The 19,752-nt window shown below is 62.1% G+C and overlaps 2 protein-coding genes across 3 annotated transcripts in view; one reads left to right on the top strand and one right to left on the bottom strand.

Moving 5' to 3' along the window:
• The window catches only part of LRPAP1 (LDL receptor related protein associated protein 1), a 462,538-nt gene that overhangs the window by 75,158 nt on the left and 367,628 nt on the right, over positions 1-19,752 (top strand). The window lies entirely within an intron of this gene.
• Positions 1-19,752, bottom strand: part of RGS12 (regulator of G protein signaling 12) — a 118,444-nt gene that overhangs the window by 3,637 nt on the left and 95,055 nt on the right. The window contains exons 6-18 of one of the 2 annotated variants that reach the window (XM_060148789.1): positions 17,906-18,075; positions 17,395-17,487; positions 16,539-16,682; positions 15,605-15,784; positions 15,169-15,322; positions 13,307-13,383; positions 11,223-11,417; positions 10,787-10,860; positions 10,244-10,370; positions 8,291-8,387; positions 6,796-6,875; positions 6,301-6,454; positions 4,515-4,955 (exon numbers count right to left, since the gene is read on the bottom strand). In XM_060148789.1, coding sequence (XP_060004772.1) covers positions 4,515-4,955; positions 6,301-6,454; positions 6,796-6,875; positions 8,291-8,387; positions 10,244-10,370; positions 10,787-10,860; positions 11,223-11,417; positions 13,307-13,383; positions 15,169-15,322; positions 15,605-15,784; positions 16,539-16,682; positions 17,395-17,487; positions 17,906-18,075 — 1,986 coding nt within the window. Of the gene's footprint in view, positions 1-4,514; positions 4,956-6,300; positions 6,455-6,795; positions 6,876-8,290; positions 8,388-10,243; positions 10,371-10,786; positions 10,861-11,222; positions 11,418-13,306; positions 13,384-15,168; positions 15,323-15,604; positions 15,785-16,538; positions 16,683-17,394; positions 17,488-17,905; positions 18,076-19,752 lie in introns of those variants that run through there. The other variant, XM_060148790.1, reaches the window with a different exon arrangement.

The following is a 19,752-nucleotide window of genomic DNA, read 5'->3' on the forward strand; positions in this document are numbered from 1 at the left end:
GCTGCCAGCCACTGGCGGCCCGTGGCTTCCACTCTGAGAGACCCAGGGGCCGGGTGGAGCAGACCAGCCGCAGGGCACATGGGGGAGACGTACGGAGAAGGGGACACGAGGAGGATGGACGCGCGAGGGGAGACCCGGGGCCGTCGGCCTGAGCAGCCAGGAGGATGGAGCTGTCGCAACCCGTGCTGGGGTCTGGAGAGGGGTGCTGGGCCAGCTGGGTCAGCCCTGGGAAGCCCGTGGAGGCCTGTGGAGTGGGCCGGGTGCAGGCAGAAGCCCCCAGACATCTAGCAGGACTCAGGTCCATTCTAGCCAGGGCAAGGCCGGAGCGCCGGAACACGCTCCGCTGGAAGGGGGGTTCTGGAGCGAGCCCTGGCAGAGGGCTGCCTTCGCCGGGACCCCCGGCACCAACGTGACCCCGAGAAGGCCAGGCAGCCCCCCACATGCACATCACGGTTTGCGCTGGGGAGGCTGGCCCATCCTCCTGGAAGGCGGGTGTGCGCGGTGGAGGTGTCCCCCGGCCGCCCAGACAGAAGGGCCAGGGCTCTGCTGCGGAGAGAGGGGACATCTGAAGGGACAAGTGCAAACTTGGCAGTGGTGGGGCGGCGGTGCAGGTTCAAGAGGCTGGGGCCCGGGCTGGGGAGATCCGCACGGCTGTCCCGGGAGGCCGACGCCCCAGGGGACGGGCAGCTGGATCCCCACTGTGGCTGCCGTCCCGTGCACAGCTGCACTTCCCCTACTGCCCCCAGCCCAGGGCTTCCGCCTCACCTGGGACTGAGCAGGTGTGACACGCCGAGACCGGCTGGGGGTCCAGGCTGGGGGTGGAGGGGGGGTGGCTGACCACTGAGCAGCCAGGTGCAGAGGGGCTCCTGGGACTCATGGCCAAAGCAAGGTCACGTGGTCTGGCTGCCTTCACTGCCAAGGTGAACGGTGTGGCCCTTATCTGGGCTTGTGGCCTCTGGTTAACGCTCCAGCCCCGTTCCCATGGAAACCAATTTACAATTTACTAGGCTACAGCGACCCCTGGCAAGCGGGACAGCTCCACGCACCTGCTAAGAAGCGAGCTGAGGGCTCCTGACCCCACTCTGGTAACTGGACGTGCCTCTGGGGACCCTGGACACTGTGGCACGAGGCCCCCAAGTCGGGCGACTTCTGCCCCGTCCAGTGAGCAGCGTCTCTTTGCGCTGAGGCCCCGGGACCCCAGGCCAGGACTGGTGGCGAGGACTCCTAGGGAGGGGCGGGTGGCCCTGCTGGCAGCCGTGTTCCTGCAGGAGGGGGACGGGAGAGGCCCGGCCAGGACCCTGACCCGTGCGTCCAACACCAGCACGGCCAGGCGGCAGTGGGAGGGAGGGAAAGCCTGCCCAGTGCCTGGCTGAGGGGCTGCGGTCACCCACTGGACAGAGCGAGGGCCGGCGAGGGAGGGCCCGGGAAGGGCACCAGACACCTCCTGGGACAGCAGGTCCCACAAGGTCAAGCCCTGCACCTGGGGTTCCCGTGTCCATCTGAGTGCTCAGCCGGGGGCCAAGGTGAGGACCCGCCCAGCCCAAGGACACCTGGGGGCCAGGGGAGGGGGATTGCTGGGCCGGGGCCGCCCGCCCACCCGCCCGCCCGCCGGTCAGCCCTGAAGACAGCTCCTCTCTCTCCCTGGGAAGAAGATGCCCTTTGGGGGCGACTCCCACGCCCTCTCCACGTCTGCCTATGTGGACGCGGGGTCTTCGCCTGCTGGGTGAGCGAGCCCTGAGGCTGGCTCCGCCCCCTGCAGGGCCGTGGACGCCGACCTCGGAACCTGACGCTCGCGCTGCTGGGACAGAGGACTCACACCGCCACCCAGCTGGTCCTCCCCGGGACGGGAAATGCCCACCAACGCCCACCGATGCCCAGAGTTTTGCTGGAAACCAAACAGGTAACAGTGGGGAAGGTGGCCCGGATTAGGACCAAATCCACGGCAGGCTACACTGGAAGGCTGCGTCCCGCAGCGGAGGCTCCGTGCCTGGGCCACACGGCCGTTCAAAGACCTCCATCCCTTGGCCACGTCGGGCACTCACAGGCCTCCCCGTACAAGGGTGCTGGGGACCAAGGGCCAGGGTGCAGGCGCAGCACGGCTCTGAGGGGACTCTCCGCACATGGGGACGCGTTGCGGGCAGCCCCCGACCTGCTCCGGGCTGCACGGCCCAGACGTGGCCCCGGCTCCCCGCCCCAGGGTCCAGCAGCATCAGCACGCTGTGTCTCTCGCCCTGAACGGAGGGGCCACGGTGGCCACCACCTAGGAAACAGCTCACGGCAGCTAGAATCAGCAGGAGGTGTGGATGAGACCTGCCCTCTGGGCCCCGAGGATACAGCTCAGCGCCGGGTCCAGACGCGCGCTGGCCCAAGGGTGTCTGCGGCGCCCTACACTGGCGGGGGAACCTCGGGTCCGGTTCTGCGTCACAAAGGTGGACGCAAGGTTCACAGGACGAGCAGAGGATCCGTCCGGCGAGCCCAAGGTGGAGGCCGTCCCACCGAGGGCCTCGCAGGGCGAATGGGCACCGCACAGGAGGAGCGGAGGCCCTTCCCAGCTCCAGGAGGACGCGGCTGATCACAGACCCTCACGGCCCCCCCTGCCGTCCTCCCTGCTCAGGACACCCACGGAGCCAAGCATCCAGGGTCTCCACCTGGGCTCCTACTCATCAGGGACGACCAGTGCACGGGGGGGGGGGGGGGGGGAGGCACCAACGGCGACACACCCCGGAAATGCAAGAACTCGCCGGTCACGCTGCCGGGCCACAGGTGGGAAGGCCGAGCCCCGCACTGGGTAAGGCACGTGGGCCCAACGCCCCAAGCCCGGAACGTGGAGCTGGAGAAGCCCGGCGGGAGCTCGGAGAAAACGGCTGGACAGCGGGCAGCCAGCGAGCCGGGCTCCGGGTTTACGGGGAGCGAGTCGGAGGGATCCGGCCCGGCCGGCTCACCCACCACCACCTGGCACCCCACCCGGCCCCCAACCCCGGAACTCTCAGGGAAGGGAGAGCCGTGGCCCCGAGCGCTCCATGCCAGCCCCTCGCGGTGTCCCCACTGTCACACCCAGCCTCTCGGCGAAGCTCGTTACTGCCGCCCTTACACAGCTGTGTCTGCGGGTGTGCATGAGGCGCTCAAGAACGTCTGGTGAGCGAAGGTCTGCTTTCGAAAGCCAGTACATTAAAGTAAACCCAATGAATTCCATTAAAATGTGCAATGTTTTCCCGGGTTAAAATACACCTGTAGTTTTCTAAAGAGGAAACAGATGTTCAAGTGAGAAAGGAAAGCGCTTTAAACCAGTCCAGTGAGGAGAGGCAGAGTTTATTTCTCCTGGAAGAGCACAGACTCAAAACACAGGTGAGACCACACACAGGTGTCTACGGGGAGAGCAGAGGGCAAGTCGGATCGAGGTGCAGGAGACATGCAAGGAAGGCCGCGGCTTCTCCCGGCTTCACGTCCGCGGGCTGTCTCCGTGGGGAGGGCGCCGGGAGCCCGGCCCGCAGAGCCAGTACCCCACGGGTACAGAGCCGCCCTGGGTCCCCACGGAGATGCGGCTGCAGGTCCGACAGGACCCAGTCCTGGGGCAGGACTCAGACCAGAGGGGGCCTCCCGCCACCCCCAACAGCAGCCACAGCTAGTGTCTGCCCACCACGGAGCCCGCCAGAGAGGACGGCGGCACCCAGGGGCTCCACGGGCACATGCCTGCGCGGACAAGGCTCCTCCCTACACCTCGGGGCCGGGCACACAGGCCGCGGCCCGAGTGCGGGGCGGGAGCCGCTCTCCCGGGAGGCCGGGGGCCTCGCTTCACCTGCTATTAACACTCACGCGGCTAAGGAGCAGCTCCACCAGCCCTGCTCACCTTGACACGCTCATGCCTCCGTTTGGAGGGCCGCCTGTGACCACCCAGGGTCAGGGAACCCCACGCGGATCCCAGCGCCCAGCACGCAGGCCTCCACCTGCTGTCTGACCGATGGGCGGAGGGTGAACACCCTCCCTGCAGGGTCAGCGCAGCCGTCCTGCTCTAAATCACACGGGCTTCACCCACTTGCTCAAGACAAACACTGTTGTTTTCAGCCTTGAGATTAAAATACTAAAACTGCTAGCTATCCAGATTGTAATAAAACACATACATTTTGCAGAAATTCCCAGGGCCTTGCTGGGTGGCATTACTGCCGGGGACCCAGGGAAAGACGGCGGGAGGGCACCGCCGGGCCCAGTGCGGGCACCGCTCAGGAGCGTCACGCCACGGGGCGACACCCCCTCCGAGGCCCCGCCGCCCATCCTGGCCACACCCTGACCTCAGAGGCCGCAGGGTCCTTCTAGAGAAGGCAGAGGCCGCCGCGACCGACACAGCACCCGAGGGGCTAGCACGCTGAAACCTCCTTAGAGGGATTGAGGGGCGCAGGGGGTAACTTTGCACCGCTGACGCTTTCTAAGTGGGTGGACAGCACCGGCAGGCGACCCCGGGCGGGCGGGCAGGGAGGAGGGGGGTCAGAGAGGAGCAGGGGCGTCGCGCCCGTTGGTACCTGGTCTCGGAGGTGCGGCCGAGCCCGGCGGGGTGGGGGGCGGCGGCAGGAACGTGCTGTTAGGGCTGCTGAGGTGCCCCTCCCCCGTGAGCGTCAGGTCGGCCACGTGCTCGCCCTCCACGGTCTGGACGCCCCCGGCCTCCGCCGCCTGCGCCGGGGGACTGGGGGTCCCGGGGGTCCCAGGGGAGCAGAGAGGCGGGCTGTCGGCAGAGCCAGGGCTGGTGGCCGGGCTCTCGCGGGGCCGGGGAGCGCCCTCCTCGCTGTGGCCTGTCGCGGGTCTCGTGCAGAAGGCCTTGGGGGCGGCCGAGGGGGAGAGGGCGAGCCCCGGGGGTCCAGGTGGCAGACGCAGGAACTCGGGCAGCACCAGGTCCTCCTTCCTCAGCAGCCCGCGCTGGTCGTCTGCTCTGTTGCTCTGAGCTTTGGAAATGAGCTCAAAAAACTCTGTTGGAAGAAAACCCACGTTGACCAAGTGTTATCGTGTTTACCCTCCGGCAGGCACAGCAAAAGCGCATCTGGAAAGCCCTGTCCCGCCGCCCCAGGCCCTCCCCCTTCCTCCTGTTCCCGCCCGCACAGCCACAGGGAGGCCGCAGGCCACGCGAACAGCTGCGCTCCTCCCTGGACCAGCTCCGGGCCGCCACGGCCCCGGCCCGCGGCCCATGTCTGCGCTCCGCCCGCGTTCGAAGCCTACGACCTTCCGAGCAGGAGGGAGGCCGCTGACCAGGCGCCACGGCCTGACACAGCCAGGAGCCCCTGGTGCCCGCAGCTGGTGAACCAGCCTAGACCCGTGTGTGAGGGGCCTCTCGGGGGCACCACGCCGGGGCAGAGGGCGGTCCTGATGGGGCCTGTGATCAGCGCCCGGCCCTCGACACCTCCCCCCGCCGCGCACCCCGCCCCGGGAGCTCCACGGCCCCCCAGGCCGCCCCCTCCTGGCACCTCCGCCCTGCCGGGGACGTCCAGCTTCTTCGCTGGCTCCCCAGAGCTCTTCTTTTTCTTACCTGGGTGGATTCTCAGTTGTAACTCGAGTTCACCATCCAAAATAGATGGTGTCTACACTGAGCCTTCTCGAGGCTTAAGTTACACCCTGAGCTTCTGACCAGCAAAGGAGCTTAAAAACTCAAATCTTAACGGATCTCAGAAACGCGAGAACTTCAGGGCAGGCGTGTGTTTTACCCTGGCCCGTGGCCGGACGCCACAGGGAGCAGTGACTAGCCCAGCTGACCTGCCCAGGAAGTGCTCCCTGGGTTACAGCTCAGGGCGCAGAACAGCTCCTAGAGCTTCCCTCTGTCACGAGCTTTCGGAAGAAAAGGAAGTCCCCCACGCCTCCTCTCTGTCTCTCATGCCATCCTTCTTCTGTCCTGCAGGCCCGGGGGCGGCTCGGGCGTCCGGCCCCCATGGCCGAACGCACAGCCTTTCCTCAGGGCCCCGACAGCAGAGGCCAGCGAGGCCCGGGCCCTCCCACCGGCCTCCTCCTGGCGAGGACCCTCAGGGACGTGGACCCTGGTCCCGAGCCCCTCTCTGAGCCGGGACCCGGCTGTGAGGGGGGACAGACACCTCCTGCTGCAGCCCACGTGGGGGCTCCCTGACTCCTAGGGCCCGGCTCTCGGTCTGAAAACTGGGGCTTTAGTAGAGTTACACCAACAGCTGCAGACAGACACAGGGGCGAGTGCTCAGTGTGACGGGTCACGGCCACCCCAATGTCAGTAACTCAGAGAAGCTTCTAGTGACTGGACTGCAAAACTGACACTGCATTCACGAAAAACGTGGAAGTTTTAAAAAGTACACATACCCTCTGCTTCGTCCAAATTAATTTTCTGATATTTTTTTTTCCCAATCTTTGCAATAGATTCTTCTCTCTTTGAAAGCCGGGGATCCCTAGCATTCTTTCCATTTTCTCCTTTAATTTTAATAGAATTAGACTTGCCTAGTGTTCTTTCCTCTCCCTGCGTCAGAAGGAAAGTCAAAGTTCCACTCACATTTCAGACACATGACAACACAGTTCATCAGTTATATAAAAGGGTCTTTGAAACATAGATGGCATTGATTTGGACTTCACATGCGTGGCAGAAACATCAATCGCAATGATAAGGATTGCAAAAAGAACAGCACGTAAGGCACACCCACCCAGCCAGCGATTCCCAGGCTAGTGGGAGCAGGCACCGCAAAGGGACCCTGAGAAGACCCCCCAACCCGGGGTGCAGGCCCAACCAGGGCAGAGAGCCGCTGGGGCCGCGCCCCTGAGCTTTGCAGGCAAGGAGCGAGGCGGGGTGAGGAGGGGAATTACCATCGCCGAGTGGTTTCTGGAGCTGGCGTTTACGGCTGCGCTCTGTTTGGCGGGCCCGCTTTTCTGCTTATCTGTGGGGGCTGAACATAGCGAGACAAGCTTTATAAAACTGCAGTGAATGCAGACCCGTCTCCACATCTAACACAATCACCAGCTCAAAGCTGTACAGAAGCCAAAGGTATCAGGGGCCCCTTGTCTACATGCGCGCTCAGGCCTGAGCACCCAGGCGGGGTCAAGGGACAGAGGACCAGCCTCCTCCGCCCGCCGCGTCTGGGCGAGCTGTACAGGACGGCGACAGGGAGAAGGCTCATGGCTGACTGTGCCCACTGGGACTCTGTGGTCCCGTGGTGAGTGAAAGTGCCTTTCGGGGTACTATTTGGCACGAATGTCTTTAGAAAGTACGAGAGTCTCACATTTATTATGTATCTTCAAATACGGCCATTGCCCCAAGTCAGGGCTGCAGGCTGGCCCCCGCTGGCCCTCGTGGTCCACAGACCACTTCCCTGGCCCAGGATGGGCTGGCGGAGTCCCAGCCCTCCTGCCTGTGAGCAGTGTCCCAAACACACTGCACGCACCTGCCCGCAGCTATGCCTTCAGACTCACCTGCGCACAAGCGGGCCGGGAGGTCCGACCTTATCAGACCCTGGAGGGAGGTGCTGAGCACCCGTGCCCCGCTCAGGCCGCTCGGGCCCTGAGGCCGGTTACCGTGCGGGAGAAGCGCACACAGCGTCCTCTAGAACCCAGGTGGCCCACAGGGGGACAGGAAGCAGGCACGGGAGCCCGAGGGCAGAGGGGCGACCGCAGCCCGGTCACCCTTGGGGAGGGAGACGAGTGACGGGTAGCCCCTTTCAGAGCTGAGCCAGCCCGGGGAAGGGGAGGGCGGCTCCTGCGTGGCCAGCTCCCTGCCCTGTTCAGTAGGCTCCAGGAGGCTCTCTCCAGGAGGCACGCCCCCCCCACCCCGGGAGTGCAGGTCCCCGTCCCCAGGGCAGGGCTGCGGGGCTGAGGCAGCGTAGGGGAAAGGGCCCTGCAAACCACCCATTCCTTGTGCACTAGGCACAGGGGGCCCCAGCCCCCGACCTCAGCCGCTGCTGGGCCGACATGGGGCAGCGACGCCCCAGGGTCCCGGGTCCCTGTGCAGAGGGATGGGGAGGCCCCCCAGGAAGAGAGCACTTTCCAGGGCATGCTGGACCCTCGGAGCGACGCAGGGCGTTCGCAGGGCCTGCGCCCCTTCTTATGGCAGAGAAGACGTGCAGGGGTCCCAGCCAGAGGCCCTCGTGCTCCCGGTCCCAGGGCCTCCTGCCCGCAGACAGACGCCCAGCCACGGCTGCACTCGGCCATGGCAGGGGGTCGCCGGGCCCCATGAGACCCTAAACCCAAGTGAGGCCATCTGCAGTGTCACTCTGAGACCACAGGGCAGCAGGGCCGGGAGCTTTCGGGGGGCCGAGCCCAGGGACCCAGGAGGCCGGAAGGACCAGGGCAGCGTCACCCTGCTCACCTTTCCCTCGGGAGGGGTCCTTCTCCTCCAAGATGACCCGCTGTCCGTCCAGACTCGAGATGGGGGCTCCGAGGTCCAGGGGCTCCTTCTCTCCACTCTAGAGGCAGAGACAGTGCAATGAGTGGCTCACCCTGGCTGGAGCTTTCCGGAACAACTGCGTGTGGCACATCGGCCAGCAGGACCATCCCAGGCTTGATGGAGCCATGCGCCAGGTGACCCCAGGTCCTGTCACCTCGGCAGGGCCAGCCGCAGACGCCTGACGTGCAACAACCAGGATCCCAAGCGCCAGCGGGCCTGGCCGGAACGCAGGCGCCGGGAGGAGCCCGCGGGACAGGCCGTCACCCAAGTGCTGGCTGCTGGCAGCACTGGGCCGAGGCGAGGCCCCGGGGCTGGAGGAGCGCTTGGTGGGAGCCGGTACCACCTGCGTCCACAAGTTGGGTGCTTTTAGGCGTTAAGTCAAGCTGGCCTAAGTCTCAGCATTACCTCCAGCCTGGAGGAGGGGACCTCAAGCCCACCTCACTGGTCCTCAGTGCACTAGGAGGCGTGGGAGTAGGGGGGAGATGCCTCCCTGTGGGCAGGAAGCAGGCGCATCTGAGGCCCGGGATCCTGCCCTTCTCTCCTGGGGAGACTATCTTGCTGTTCAAGACCCACAGCCTCTGTCGAAGAAAGAATCTGAACTTGTAGCCTGGCTCTTAAATGGCTAAGCGACCACACGCCCAGACAGAGCTCCGGCCGAGTGGGGAACGGACCAAGGCTAGCAGGGTCCTGCCTGGCTCACGACTTCGCGGCCCACAGTTCACTAAGGAGGGTCCACGGAAAGCCACATGCTCACAGCCCATCCACAGGACGCCCCGTGCCGCCCTCCATGACTCTCGTGGCCCCGAGCCCTGAGGCAGCTGGACCACTCTTCCCGGTCAGGCCTCAGCAGCCCAGTGGGGAAGGAGCCCCGACCACTGGCCAGCCCTTTGGGACTGAAGCCCCCCAGCGACCCCACGAGCACGCTTCCATGACTCACCCCACTTTACAGATGGGGAAACAGGCACGGGGACTAAGGATCGCTTAGGCTCTCAACGGAGTACGAGCAGGGAGGCCACATGGAACCCAGGCCACGTCCCTCTCCATTCGGCATATTCTAGACTTTAGGACGGCACCCCCATCCCCCAGCGAGCTGGGCGGAGGGCTTCGGGCTACCCTCGGGAAGCCTGAAACAATTTAACTGGTCCTCTTGTTCACGCCAAAGTCTTGAACAATTCTGGAGCCCATTTCAGAGAAAATAAAAATCCTAAAAATACTTGAAATCGTAGCCCTGATAAAGTATAATTTCTAAAGAAAGGAGAACACAGGCCAATGGGTCATAAGTCACCGCATTTCAAAGCAAACGTGTGGAGGTGCGGGACCACCCTCCGGCTGTAGGAACGGGGACTCTGCTCTCATCCCTGCTTCACCCATGCACGGAGGAACCCGACGGCCCGGCTCCGAAACACCAGAGAGAGCTGTCAGACCCACGGCCTATGGGACGCTGCACAGTGTCGCAGCGGACACCCGACAGGCTGTTGCAGATCGGGTCACACACGCCACCGCGTGCCGTCATCCGATCAGATTTGCCAACGGCGGGAGGCTGCAAGGTTTTCATTTGTTTCTCTTCTTGGTTTCCCTGGGCCCAAACCCCCAAATCTCAAATACCAACCCAAATCCCAGAGGGCACGACCAAGGTACGAGGAAGCGGTAAGCATTTCCCCCACAGGGTGGGAAACAGGAGGGCAGCGGCGACGTCCTCCCCAGGGCCTGCTGGGTGGAGAAGCCGCACACAGGCGCTGGGTCGGCCCCACGGCGTCCTCCCGTTACGCCAGCCACAGCTCGCTTCGCGGACAACGGGGGCAGGCTGGGCCCCAGCAGGCAGCGCTGAGCTTGCGGGCGGCTCGGGGGCCCGGGGGCCCCATGTCGCTCACTCACCAGCCGGGCCACCAGCTCGCTCAGGCGCAGGCCGTACTTGGCCGCCACGGGCCGCAGCACCTCCGCGACTGGCTTGCTGGGCTTGGCCTTGAGTCCCACAGACCGGTTAATCGGCACCAGATCCAGCCTGGTTGGAGGGGGAGAAACAGGAGCACGTTTGCCACAAACACGTGGCAACTGTCATGTGGACGTTCTGTCTCAAAAGCAGAGCAGCATGGCACCCACGGGCATCACCAAGGCAGCCCCAGGTTCTGCACGAGAAGAGAGCCCACAGGGGGCTTCTTTAGGGTCTCGTGGGGCTGAGCCAGGACTGTCACACCCGACAAGGAGCGGCCCCTCCCCACGGGTCGACCCTGCCCCGGGTGCAGCCCTGCCGTGGTCGCCGGCAGGCGGGGAGCGTGACCCTCTGGCCCCCGGGGTGCCTGGGGCCACGTGCGGCTGCCCCTCTGAGCTCACAGTAGAGCGGAGGCCGGCGGGGCAAGTGGTCAGAAACAGCCTGTGGCTCTGGAAGCCTCATGAAAATGGCAACTGCATTTCTCTTACCGAAATAAAGTGCGTTTTTCTAGGCGCAGGTCCCTAGACTCCAAGATGCTACTGTCCTGATGCAGTACCAGAGGCTACGAACACATGAAAGGAAGAGAGACAGGCGTCAGTGGGAGCCGGGGCGCACAGCTGCACGGAGCAAAGTGCAGCTTCAAACGCGGCCCACCATAGCCGGAGAGAAGGCCTCAGCTCTCTGACCAGCTGCTGGGAGCCCGCAAAGGGTTCTGCGCAGCGAGACGGCGCTCTCGGGACCCACCTCCGCCACATGCATGGAGCACAGAGCAGAGTCGGCCGTGAGGCCCAACACAGGCCAAGGCGGCAGGGAACCCGCACGCTCAGGTAAATACACACAGGTTAGCCGGCTCCCCCATCGGCAGGGTCTCCCACAGGGCAGACGCCCCCAGAGGAAACGCCCACGGTCTCCGCAGCCCTGTACCTTGTCCCCGCCCACCAGGAAGAGGTCCACGGCAGCCCCGTTGATGCCGTGTCGCTCGCAGAGCCCGGCCAGCACTTCCTTGATGGACAGCCCCGCCCTGACGAGCACCACGCAGGCCGTCCCGTCGGGGAGCTGGATGCTGCAGTGCTTGGCGGCCTTGTCCTTCTCGGGCGCCAGGGTCCTGCAGGCCTCTGGCTGGGGGGCAGGGAGACACAGGGGCGGGCGCAGGGTCAGGGAAAGTGCGGGGAGGCCCCGGGGAAGGGCCATGGTAGCTTGCACACGCGTGGGGGGCCCAGCAGTGTGGCTCCCTGTGCACACCCGGCTCCACAATGCAGACATGCTCCGATAAAGGCACAGTGCGCTGTGCACACACGGCCGCTACGCTGTGGGGCTGCTAGTTGACAGAGAGCGCCACCCCCTCTCAGCTACAGGCACCGTCCTTGCAGTCCCAGCCTCCAAGCTCTGAGTCTACACTTTTACGAGGGCCATGCTAACTAGCTTTCCTACTAGAATAGGGTGGGCCTTCCCACTTTTGTTTTCGGGGGTCCGGTCTTGGCCTCCCTGACCCGGAAGCACGTGGAGTCACCCTGCAGAGCCCACTGAGGCCATCTGGGGACCAGGAGCTGCCTCGCCCATCTCTCAGCCTAGGAGCCGGGGACGGACAAGGCAGGCAGCCTCTGCTGCTTCTGGTCACCTTTCTGGCTCTTTCTGCCCGACCTCACAGGCCCAAGGCCTTTCCGAGAGGAATGGACAGACAGACAGCAGGTGGGCCGGAGGGAAGAGGCTGGGAGAGGGGCCGGGACGGCCAGGCCAAGGCTCAGAGGCAGCGGCACACACCTGAGGGTGTGAGGCCCCTCAGACCCTGGCCCCCAGGTCACGAGGAGCTGGCGGCATGGGGAGGCCGGGTGTGAGGGGCACGGGGGAGTCTCAGCTCCTTCCTCCGCAGGGCTGCCAGGGGGTGCGCCCTGCAGGCAGCCTGCAGCCTGGGGTGCCCTCTGCCCAGAGAACGCCCACCACCTCTGCCCGGCGCAGGGGATGTGGCCCAGCCCACCTGTCCCACTGCCAGGCCCTGCGGCGGGGGGCACGCCTGCAGGATGGGGAAGCGAGCCTTCCAGCGCGGCAGCACCTGCGACGTGATGCCTGTGCTGCGGGTGGACTGGGCAGGAGCGGGAGGCGGCCCCTCCCCACTGCGCGGAGCAGGGCTCCCACGTGCTCGGGGCAGGAGCCGGACCGGGGCCAGCCCGCGGCCGCGCGCCCCATGCCAGACCTCTGGGTCCCTGAGTTACAGCACCGCTTCCTGGCTACAGACGGCTCCCCGCATGCCTCCTTCCAATGCCCGACTTGCCCTGGTTGTCACTTCCTTACCACTCTGTCCTCCAAGGGTCTGAAGATCTCTTTCTCCCAAATATTACTTCAGAAAACTAGTCTGCAGGTGGTAGACTGACTGCAAAATGGCCCCAAATGTGCCCTTCCCACAGAGGCACGGGCAACAGTAAACGTCCTTTGTCTTAAGCCGCTGGGTTTTGGGATGCTCTGTCAGGCAGCAATGGCTGACCGGCGCGTGGGCCACCCTCACGGCTCTAACTGGTATTGTTATCACTGAAGAAGAAATGACATCTACACTCACTACTGCCTGACCAGCTCAAGTGACTAGGAGGCCGGCAACAATAGGGTTTTCCAAAATTGCCACCAGACGCCAGCTAACCAGCTAGCAGGTCAGCCCAATGCCTCCTCCATCTAACTGGAAACTGGGCCAGACAAGCAACTCAGCAGGGCGTGAGGAGAGAGCTCAGGGCCAGGCAGGACCCGGGCCCCCGGCCCACAGCAGGGGCCGGCGGGGAAGAGCCCCGTCGGCACAGCCCCCAGTGCACAGGCAGACACAGGGGTGTCTGAGCTCATGGGACGTGCAGGTGCTGAGACGAAGAGGAGTACCTGCCTGCTCCCGTGGGCGTCCAGAGAAACGTGCCTGAACGGGAACTAAAGGTCTCAGAAATGAACCCAGAGATATTCTTAGAGCTCAAGGGGCGCCCTCCCCATCCATGCCACAGCTCCCTTACGAGGGACACGGCTTTGCGGGGACTCACCAGGTCCAGGCTCCCGGCCGAGGTCATGGAGCCCTGCGACTCCCGGCGGCCCAGGCCTCCGTTGGCGTGCGCGGGGTCTGCAGGGACACAGGGACTCAGAACCCCCAACGGCACCAGCTTCACGCTTGCTCGCTTAATGCAGAAGCACAGAAACCCCCCGAGTGTGGTCACGTCCCCCACAGCTCCACACCTCCTTCAGGCTGAACAGACACGCGCGAAGGACAGGAGCCAGGCTCGGAGGCCCTTCGGCGGCACAGCCTCGCCCCCGGCACACAGCCGGAGCCGGGAGCCACCGCCCAGGCCCGCGCTCTGCTCTGCTGGCGGCCGCGCAGCCCCCCGGCTCCTGCTGCCTCATCGCAGGTCAAAACGGAAGCAAGTGCAGGGCCTCCCTGCCCTTCATTTAACCTGGAATTGTCATCTCAACACCTGGCTTCACATGCCAGCCGGTTACGGCATCTTTTACCGACGGCTCACGTCCCATCTTCCTGTAAAGTCCTGAATGAGCCGACAATCGCGCCATCCGATGTCACTGACTAAGCTAACTGTAATCTAAAACTCGCGAGAACTCTGACATAGAAAGGACCTTTAAAAACACGGGGCCTAGGGCCCCGACCATGCCGCTGTGCCGGGGCCTGGGGGTGGAGCAGGGGCCTGATTACACGGAGGCCCCCAGGCCCCACTGACCCACCTGCCAAAAGCAATGGACTGGCAGGCGAGAGAGTCAGGACGCCTGGGGAGCGTCCTGGAGTCAGGACTTAGGGCCTTTCCGGGTGGCTCTCTAAAGACGTGCCGGGTATGGGGACCCCGGTCTCCTGGGGTCCCGCTCGGAGACACAGACCTAGAGAGGCAGGCACTCCCCCATCTCTGGTCCTCGGGGGTCCCTGGCCACACTGACGACACCGCTCCCACCCCCAGCTCCGGCTGCCCTTCCTTGTGGAAGAAGAGCTGTACCGGCCGCCCCAGGCAGGGCCCTGGAGCCTCAGGGCACTGGCAGAGGCCCACAGCCTCCCTACACTGCCCTCTGCAAAGTGGTCATAAGACCTGCCTGCGGCCGGCTCTGAGCAGGAGATGAACCCTCTGAAGTGCCTGGCACAGCACAGGCACCAGCCCCGCAGGTGCTCCAAGCTCCCTCGGTAGGCTGCCCCACCTAAACTCGGGGCCCGGGTCTGGAGCCTGCAGGCTATTTCCCAGAAAATAATCCCTTTCCTGACAGCCTGTGGAGAAAAAAAGGCCGCCAAACCCTCCCGCGTGTGCTTCCCGCACCCAGTGTGCGCCCCGCCCTTCTCTGCCCTGTCCCCCCACCCCCCGCCACGCCCAGGCTGCTACCCGCCCACCCACCTCCCTCCCGGCGCGTCCCAGCCCTCGTCCCTGTCCCTCTCACACTGTCTTCTCAGCCACATCCAAGAAAGAAACCAAGGGAGAGAAGATCTAGGATGGCAACCTTTAAAATTTACAATAATAAAATTACAATTTTGAAAATGCTTGGTACCCAAACTATGGTGTCACATTTTCTTGAAAAAATTACAAAAGCTCGTGTACCTCTCTGCACATGGCAGAAAAGCAAGAGGCAGTCTGGGTGGACAGAGGGCAGGACACCTGTATTTTCTGCTTTTCACTTGGTTGTATTTTCCAAATTTTCTACCAAGAGCACCCATTACTGCTCAAGCAAGAAGTACCCGTCGGGCACCCTAGCCTGGGGGGTTAGAATGCACCATGCCCCCTCTCAGAGGGCCCTAGAGGCCCCGCTTCCCCAGCCAGGCCGCCCCAAAGGGCCACGTCACAAGCACAGCCCACACGTCCTCATTTGTCCCCGAGAGGGCCTCGCCCCCGCCCCCCCCCACCTCACACGACAAACCACGAACCGCTTGGACGGTCGCCTTGGTCCTTCTTCTTCTGGGACCGCCCGGCGCTCCTGGTCCTTGACCAAGAGAAGAACGCTCCTTTTCGTTTCTTCTCGCTGTCCTCATCTCCCAACTCTTCATTCAGGGACCGTCCTGATTTCGATTTTCCATTCAACTGCCGTCAAATGGAAAACGTCGTTAAAACAGCGTGAAGTTAATTTAACATCACATGAAATGCATGGGAAGGGAGCTGGAGCAGGCCACCAAGACACGTGCTCCGCGGGAGGGCCCAGGTCCCTCAAGGCCAGAGCCTCGGACAAGACGCACGGGAGGTGCGAGTGCTAAGAGGGCCTTGCATTCCCTGCGGGTGAGGGGATAAGCCAACAGGGGCGTCTGCTGTCATCTCTGCAGAACAGCTTTCATCTGGGGGGGGGGCCAGCGCGGCCGGGACGGGCACCTTCTTTGGCGTGGACGTGTTTGAGTGGTCGGAGCTGACGCTGTGTTTGGAGGTGGGGCTGCTGGGGACCTGCTGCGCGTCGGGCAGCGGGCGGCCCTCCACCTCCGCCAGGATGCACTCTTGGTACAGCGGCGATTTCAGAAAGCGAGTGTAGCTGTCGAACTTCATCAGGTTGAAGATCTGCCGAGGAAACAGCGCTGTCCAGTGACACACGGAACCGGACACTTGGCCCTGAAGGTGCGGGGCGGCACCAGGCCGCCCGCGCAGCAGGGCCTGTTCCCAAAGTCCCTCATCGCCCCTGGAGTCGTTGCCCAGGCTCCGTTATGTCTGATCACACTTATAACACGCCAGCCCTCGGTGGCCGTGCTTATGACCAGCCAGTTCCAACAACCCACATAAAGCCAGCGTCTGAGCGGCCTCAGGACAGCCAAGGTGCGATCTTGGAGAATCTTTACTTTGTTAAATAAGAATGAAACCAAAGGCAACTGGAAACCTAAAGGAAGTGAGACCTGTCTTGAAACTACCTTCCTCCATTTTCTTAAACCTCATTCACATGACTCAGCAACAGAAGTAACCCCTGCTAAGGCCAGTGGACATGTGCTCTAAAACACATTAAGTCCAATGCACACTTTTCATCACAGTGATGTCCTAAAACTGAAAAAAATCCAAACGTCCATCGATCTCTATGTATATCACCGCCCATGAACCTGTGATGACACACAGATGCATAAGGGAGAGTGTCAACAGTCAGGTACGCCGCGGTGGGGATGTCCTGCTCCAGCGCCCTGCTGAACCCTGGCTCTGAGATGGAGCCCAGGGGCTGGAGTGGGGCGGGGTAGGGGTGGGGGTCCCACTGGCTCTCTCCTCGCAGTCTGGTGCCTGCAGGAGCTGCTCTCCGGGACCCGAGTCCTCTGCCCGTGCCCCGGGCAGTCACCTGGAGCTGCTGCTCCTTGAACATGTCGGGGTGTGGGGCGCTGAGGATGTCGTCCGCCAGCTGGGCCTGGCTGTCGATGTTGACCGGCGTGGTGGCTTTGCTGCTCAGGAACTTACTGAAGATCTCGCGGGCCCTGTAGGAGAGCTGACGGGACAGCATGTGAGTGGGACATGCAGACCACACACGTGTTTTCTGACACGGGTCCAGGCAATGGAGACACATTTTCTTGGGGCCTAATAAATATTTCTTGCTTGCATAATAACTAGAAGTACCAGCCAGTATGAAACTTTTCACTAAATCAGCTCCTCTCCAAATTTTGTCAAAGCGCAATCTGAATGTTCCAAAGACCGAGGCTGTGCTGCCGCTACGGGGGCATCCGGGTGCGGGCGGCGCGGGTGCTGTCGCATGGTGTGGTCTCGCCGAAGTGGGAGGGAGGTCCGGGCAGCACGGAGCGTGAGAAGCAGAGAAGAGGCCTCCTCTGAGGGAGGGGCACAGGCTGCCTCGGAGCGGGTCACGCCGCGGGTCAGCACCCACACCAGCGGGGCTCACCTGCCCCCGCGCAGCCTGCAAGGGGGGCCGTACGGATGGGCATCCTTAGGATGGCCCAGGATTTTCTCTTAAATCCCCTTCCACACACGGAGTGGCAGCACATGTGCTGAAAGTTTTAGGGCCATTTATGCAAGCTATGTTTAGGCAAAATTAAATATCATATATATTAAGAAACATTCTGAAAAAATTTTTTTTAATCGTGTGAAAATATTTTTACACGGACTTTTCAAACTGCACTATGTGTGAACCTACGCTCAAATCACCCTGCCCTTTAACCACTCCCACTTCCCAGCCGGAAGAAACGTACCTCTTTTTTGTCGTGTGCGGGAACATGATGAAAATATTCACAGGCCTGCCAGAATAAAATGTTCTCTTCACTGAATTCCTTCCTTAGAAAATCCTACGAAAAACACCACAGATTAACCTTCACACCATCCTCGGAAAAGGGTACGTCAGTAGTGGCGGTGGGACCTCCCTCCTCTGTGCTCTGTTTCATTATTCCCAGAAACCAGGGGTGCCAAGCGCCTCTCCAGAATTTACCTGGGAGCAAACTTAAAAGCCGCCCTCACTGGGACCACCTGGGCCTTCCCAGCTGTTTCCTTAGGAGCTGAGCACGCCTTCCTAGTAGCCGGCCTGGCTAGCAGGCAGCTGCTTCCAACGGTTCACAAGAAGCTCTGATGCCCCTCACAGCAGAGAGAGGCGCCCTCCAGCCCCTGGGCCTGAGCGTCCGGGGTAGAAGCAGGAGGACGAGACGTCTGCCCTGCCCAGCCCTGCCCTGGGGCCGGCTGCAGGAGGTGCCCGCTGCCCATCAGACTCACGGAAAAGTAGCGAACTCCGAGCGGGTCCTGCAGAAGCCGTTCGAAGGACACGGCCCAGCTGGCAACCCTCCGCTCACGCAGGCGCCGGCAGCTCTGCACGCTGGGGAGGCTGGCATTGCTGCTCAGGCTGTGGTTGCTCACGCAGTCCTTCAGGTCGGCGCCGTTCAGCTCTGTGGGGCAGCACAGACCTCACTCACCTGCGGGCCTGTCCCCCTCCTGCCCACGGGGCCCTCACCATCTGTCTTCTACAGGAGGTGCATTCAGCCGACACAGTGCGGCGAGTGCCCACACCGTGGCCGCATCGTTCTGGGCACCCTGGGTACTGGGCCGAGTGGGAACGACTTTTGTGTGTATGTGATCGGAAACCCGCTCCTCAACGTGCGCTGACACACTCAGAGGCAGGCACACGCTCACACACGCTCACACACGCTCACACACGCTCACACACGCTCACACATGCTCACATGCTCACACACGCTCACAGGCAGGCACACGCTCACACTCTCCTCTCTCTCCTTGGGGCTGGGGTCCTGGAAGACCCCATGTCTTCACGTGTGATTTGTGTCCAGTAACAGGGGCAACAAAGGACTGAACACCACAGACTCCCATCCCCCCAAATTAACCTCTCCTCCCAACACACTTCCCAGTACACGTTCTATTAGAACCAGACAAACTGAGTGTAAAGGTTCACGTGGAAAACCAAACACGAAATGCTGGAAAACTACACAAAACAAAAGCACGGAGGCAGGGCCAGCCCCACCCAATGTTACACTCGTCGCACGCCGCATCCTGAACGATGCCGCTGCAGAAGCAGACGCGCCACTGGGACAGGACACAGCCGGATCACTCAATACACGCTACAGGGTCAACTGTGACCAGCTGGAGAGTGACCAACTTGGCGGTCTTGCAATACGCACTAGAAAAAAATGCCACACGGACCAAAGATTTAAACGTAAACAGTGAAGTCAGAGAAATACTAGAAGAAAGCATGGGACAGTTCTCTGAGATACCTGAGTGGGGGCATCCGGCAGGCTCCCGCCCAGAGCCGTCAGAGACAGACTTGAAGCCTCTGTGTGTGAGAGCAGACGGCTGGTGCCAGAGGCAGTGGGCGGGGTGGGGGGCAATGTGGGTGGAGGGATCAGCAGGTACAAACGTCCAGACGTATGAGAAAGAGGTCCTGGGGACGGACGGCACGGCACGGCAAGTGTAAGCAACGACACTGCATCGCGCGCGTGAAAGGAGCTAAGAGAGGAGATCTTGGAAGTTCTCATCACAAGAAAGAATTCTGCATCTGTGCCCAGTGAGGGAAGTCAGCTAGACTCACTGTGGCAATCATTTCACAATATATACAAATTTTGAAACACTATGTTGTACACCTGAAACTAACATAATGTTGTATGTCAACTACACCTCAAAATATCAAATCAAATCTCTGTAAAAAATACTGTAAGCTAAGGCAAAAGACAAATAAGAAACTATGGGAAATACATGTAACACGTTACACAGCTGAAGGACTCATTTTCTTTATATTTAAGAGCACCTACGCATCAATAAAAAAAAAAGATCAATAAACCAAAGGAAAGTGGAGGAAGAGTATGATCTGTCACTAAGTAGAGGCTTAAGATGCCCCCAGCCCCAGGGACCCCCACACGGAGCCAAAGAGAATGTGAACCGTGAACCAGCGTCCGGGGCAGCATCAGGGGCCGAGCAGAGAAGCTTCCCTGCTACGTTTCATGCTGATAAACAGGGTCATCCTCAAAAGATGAAACAGTCTATTTTAAAGACACTCGGTAAAGTATGAGCACCAAAACATTTTCCTCCAGCTTTTTCCCCTTAAGGCAATAATG

The sequence above is a fragment of the Lagenorhynchus albirostris genome, chromosome 4 (genome assembly GCF_949774975.1).
Source record: "Lagenorhynchus albirostris chromosome 4, mLagAlb1.1, whole genome shotgun sequence".
In the NCBI taxonomy this organism is placed as follows: domain Eukaryota; kingdom Metazoa; phylum Chordata; class Mammalia; order Artiodactyla; family Delphinidae; genus Lagenorhynchus; species Lagenorhynchus albirostris.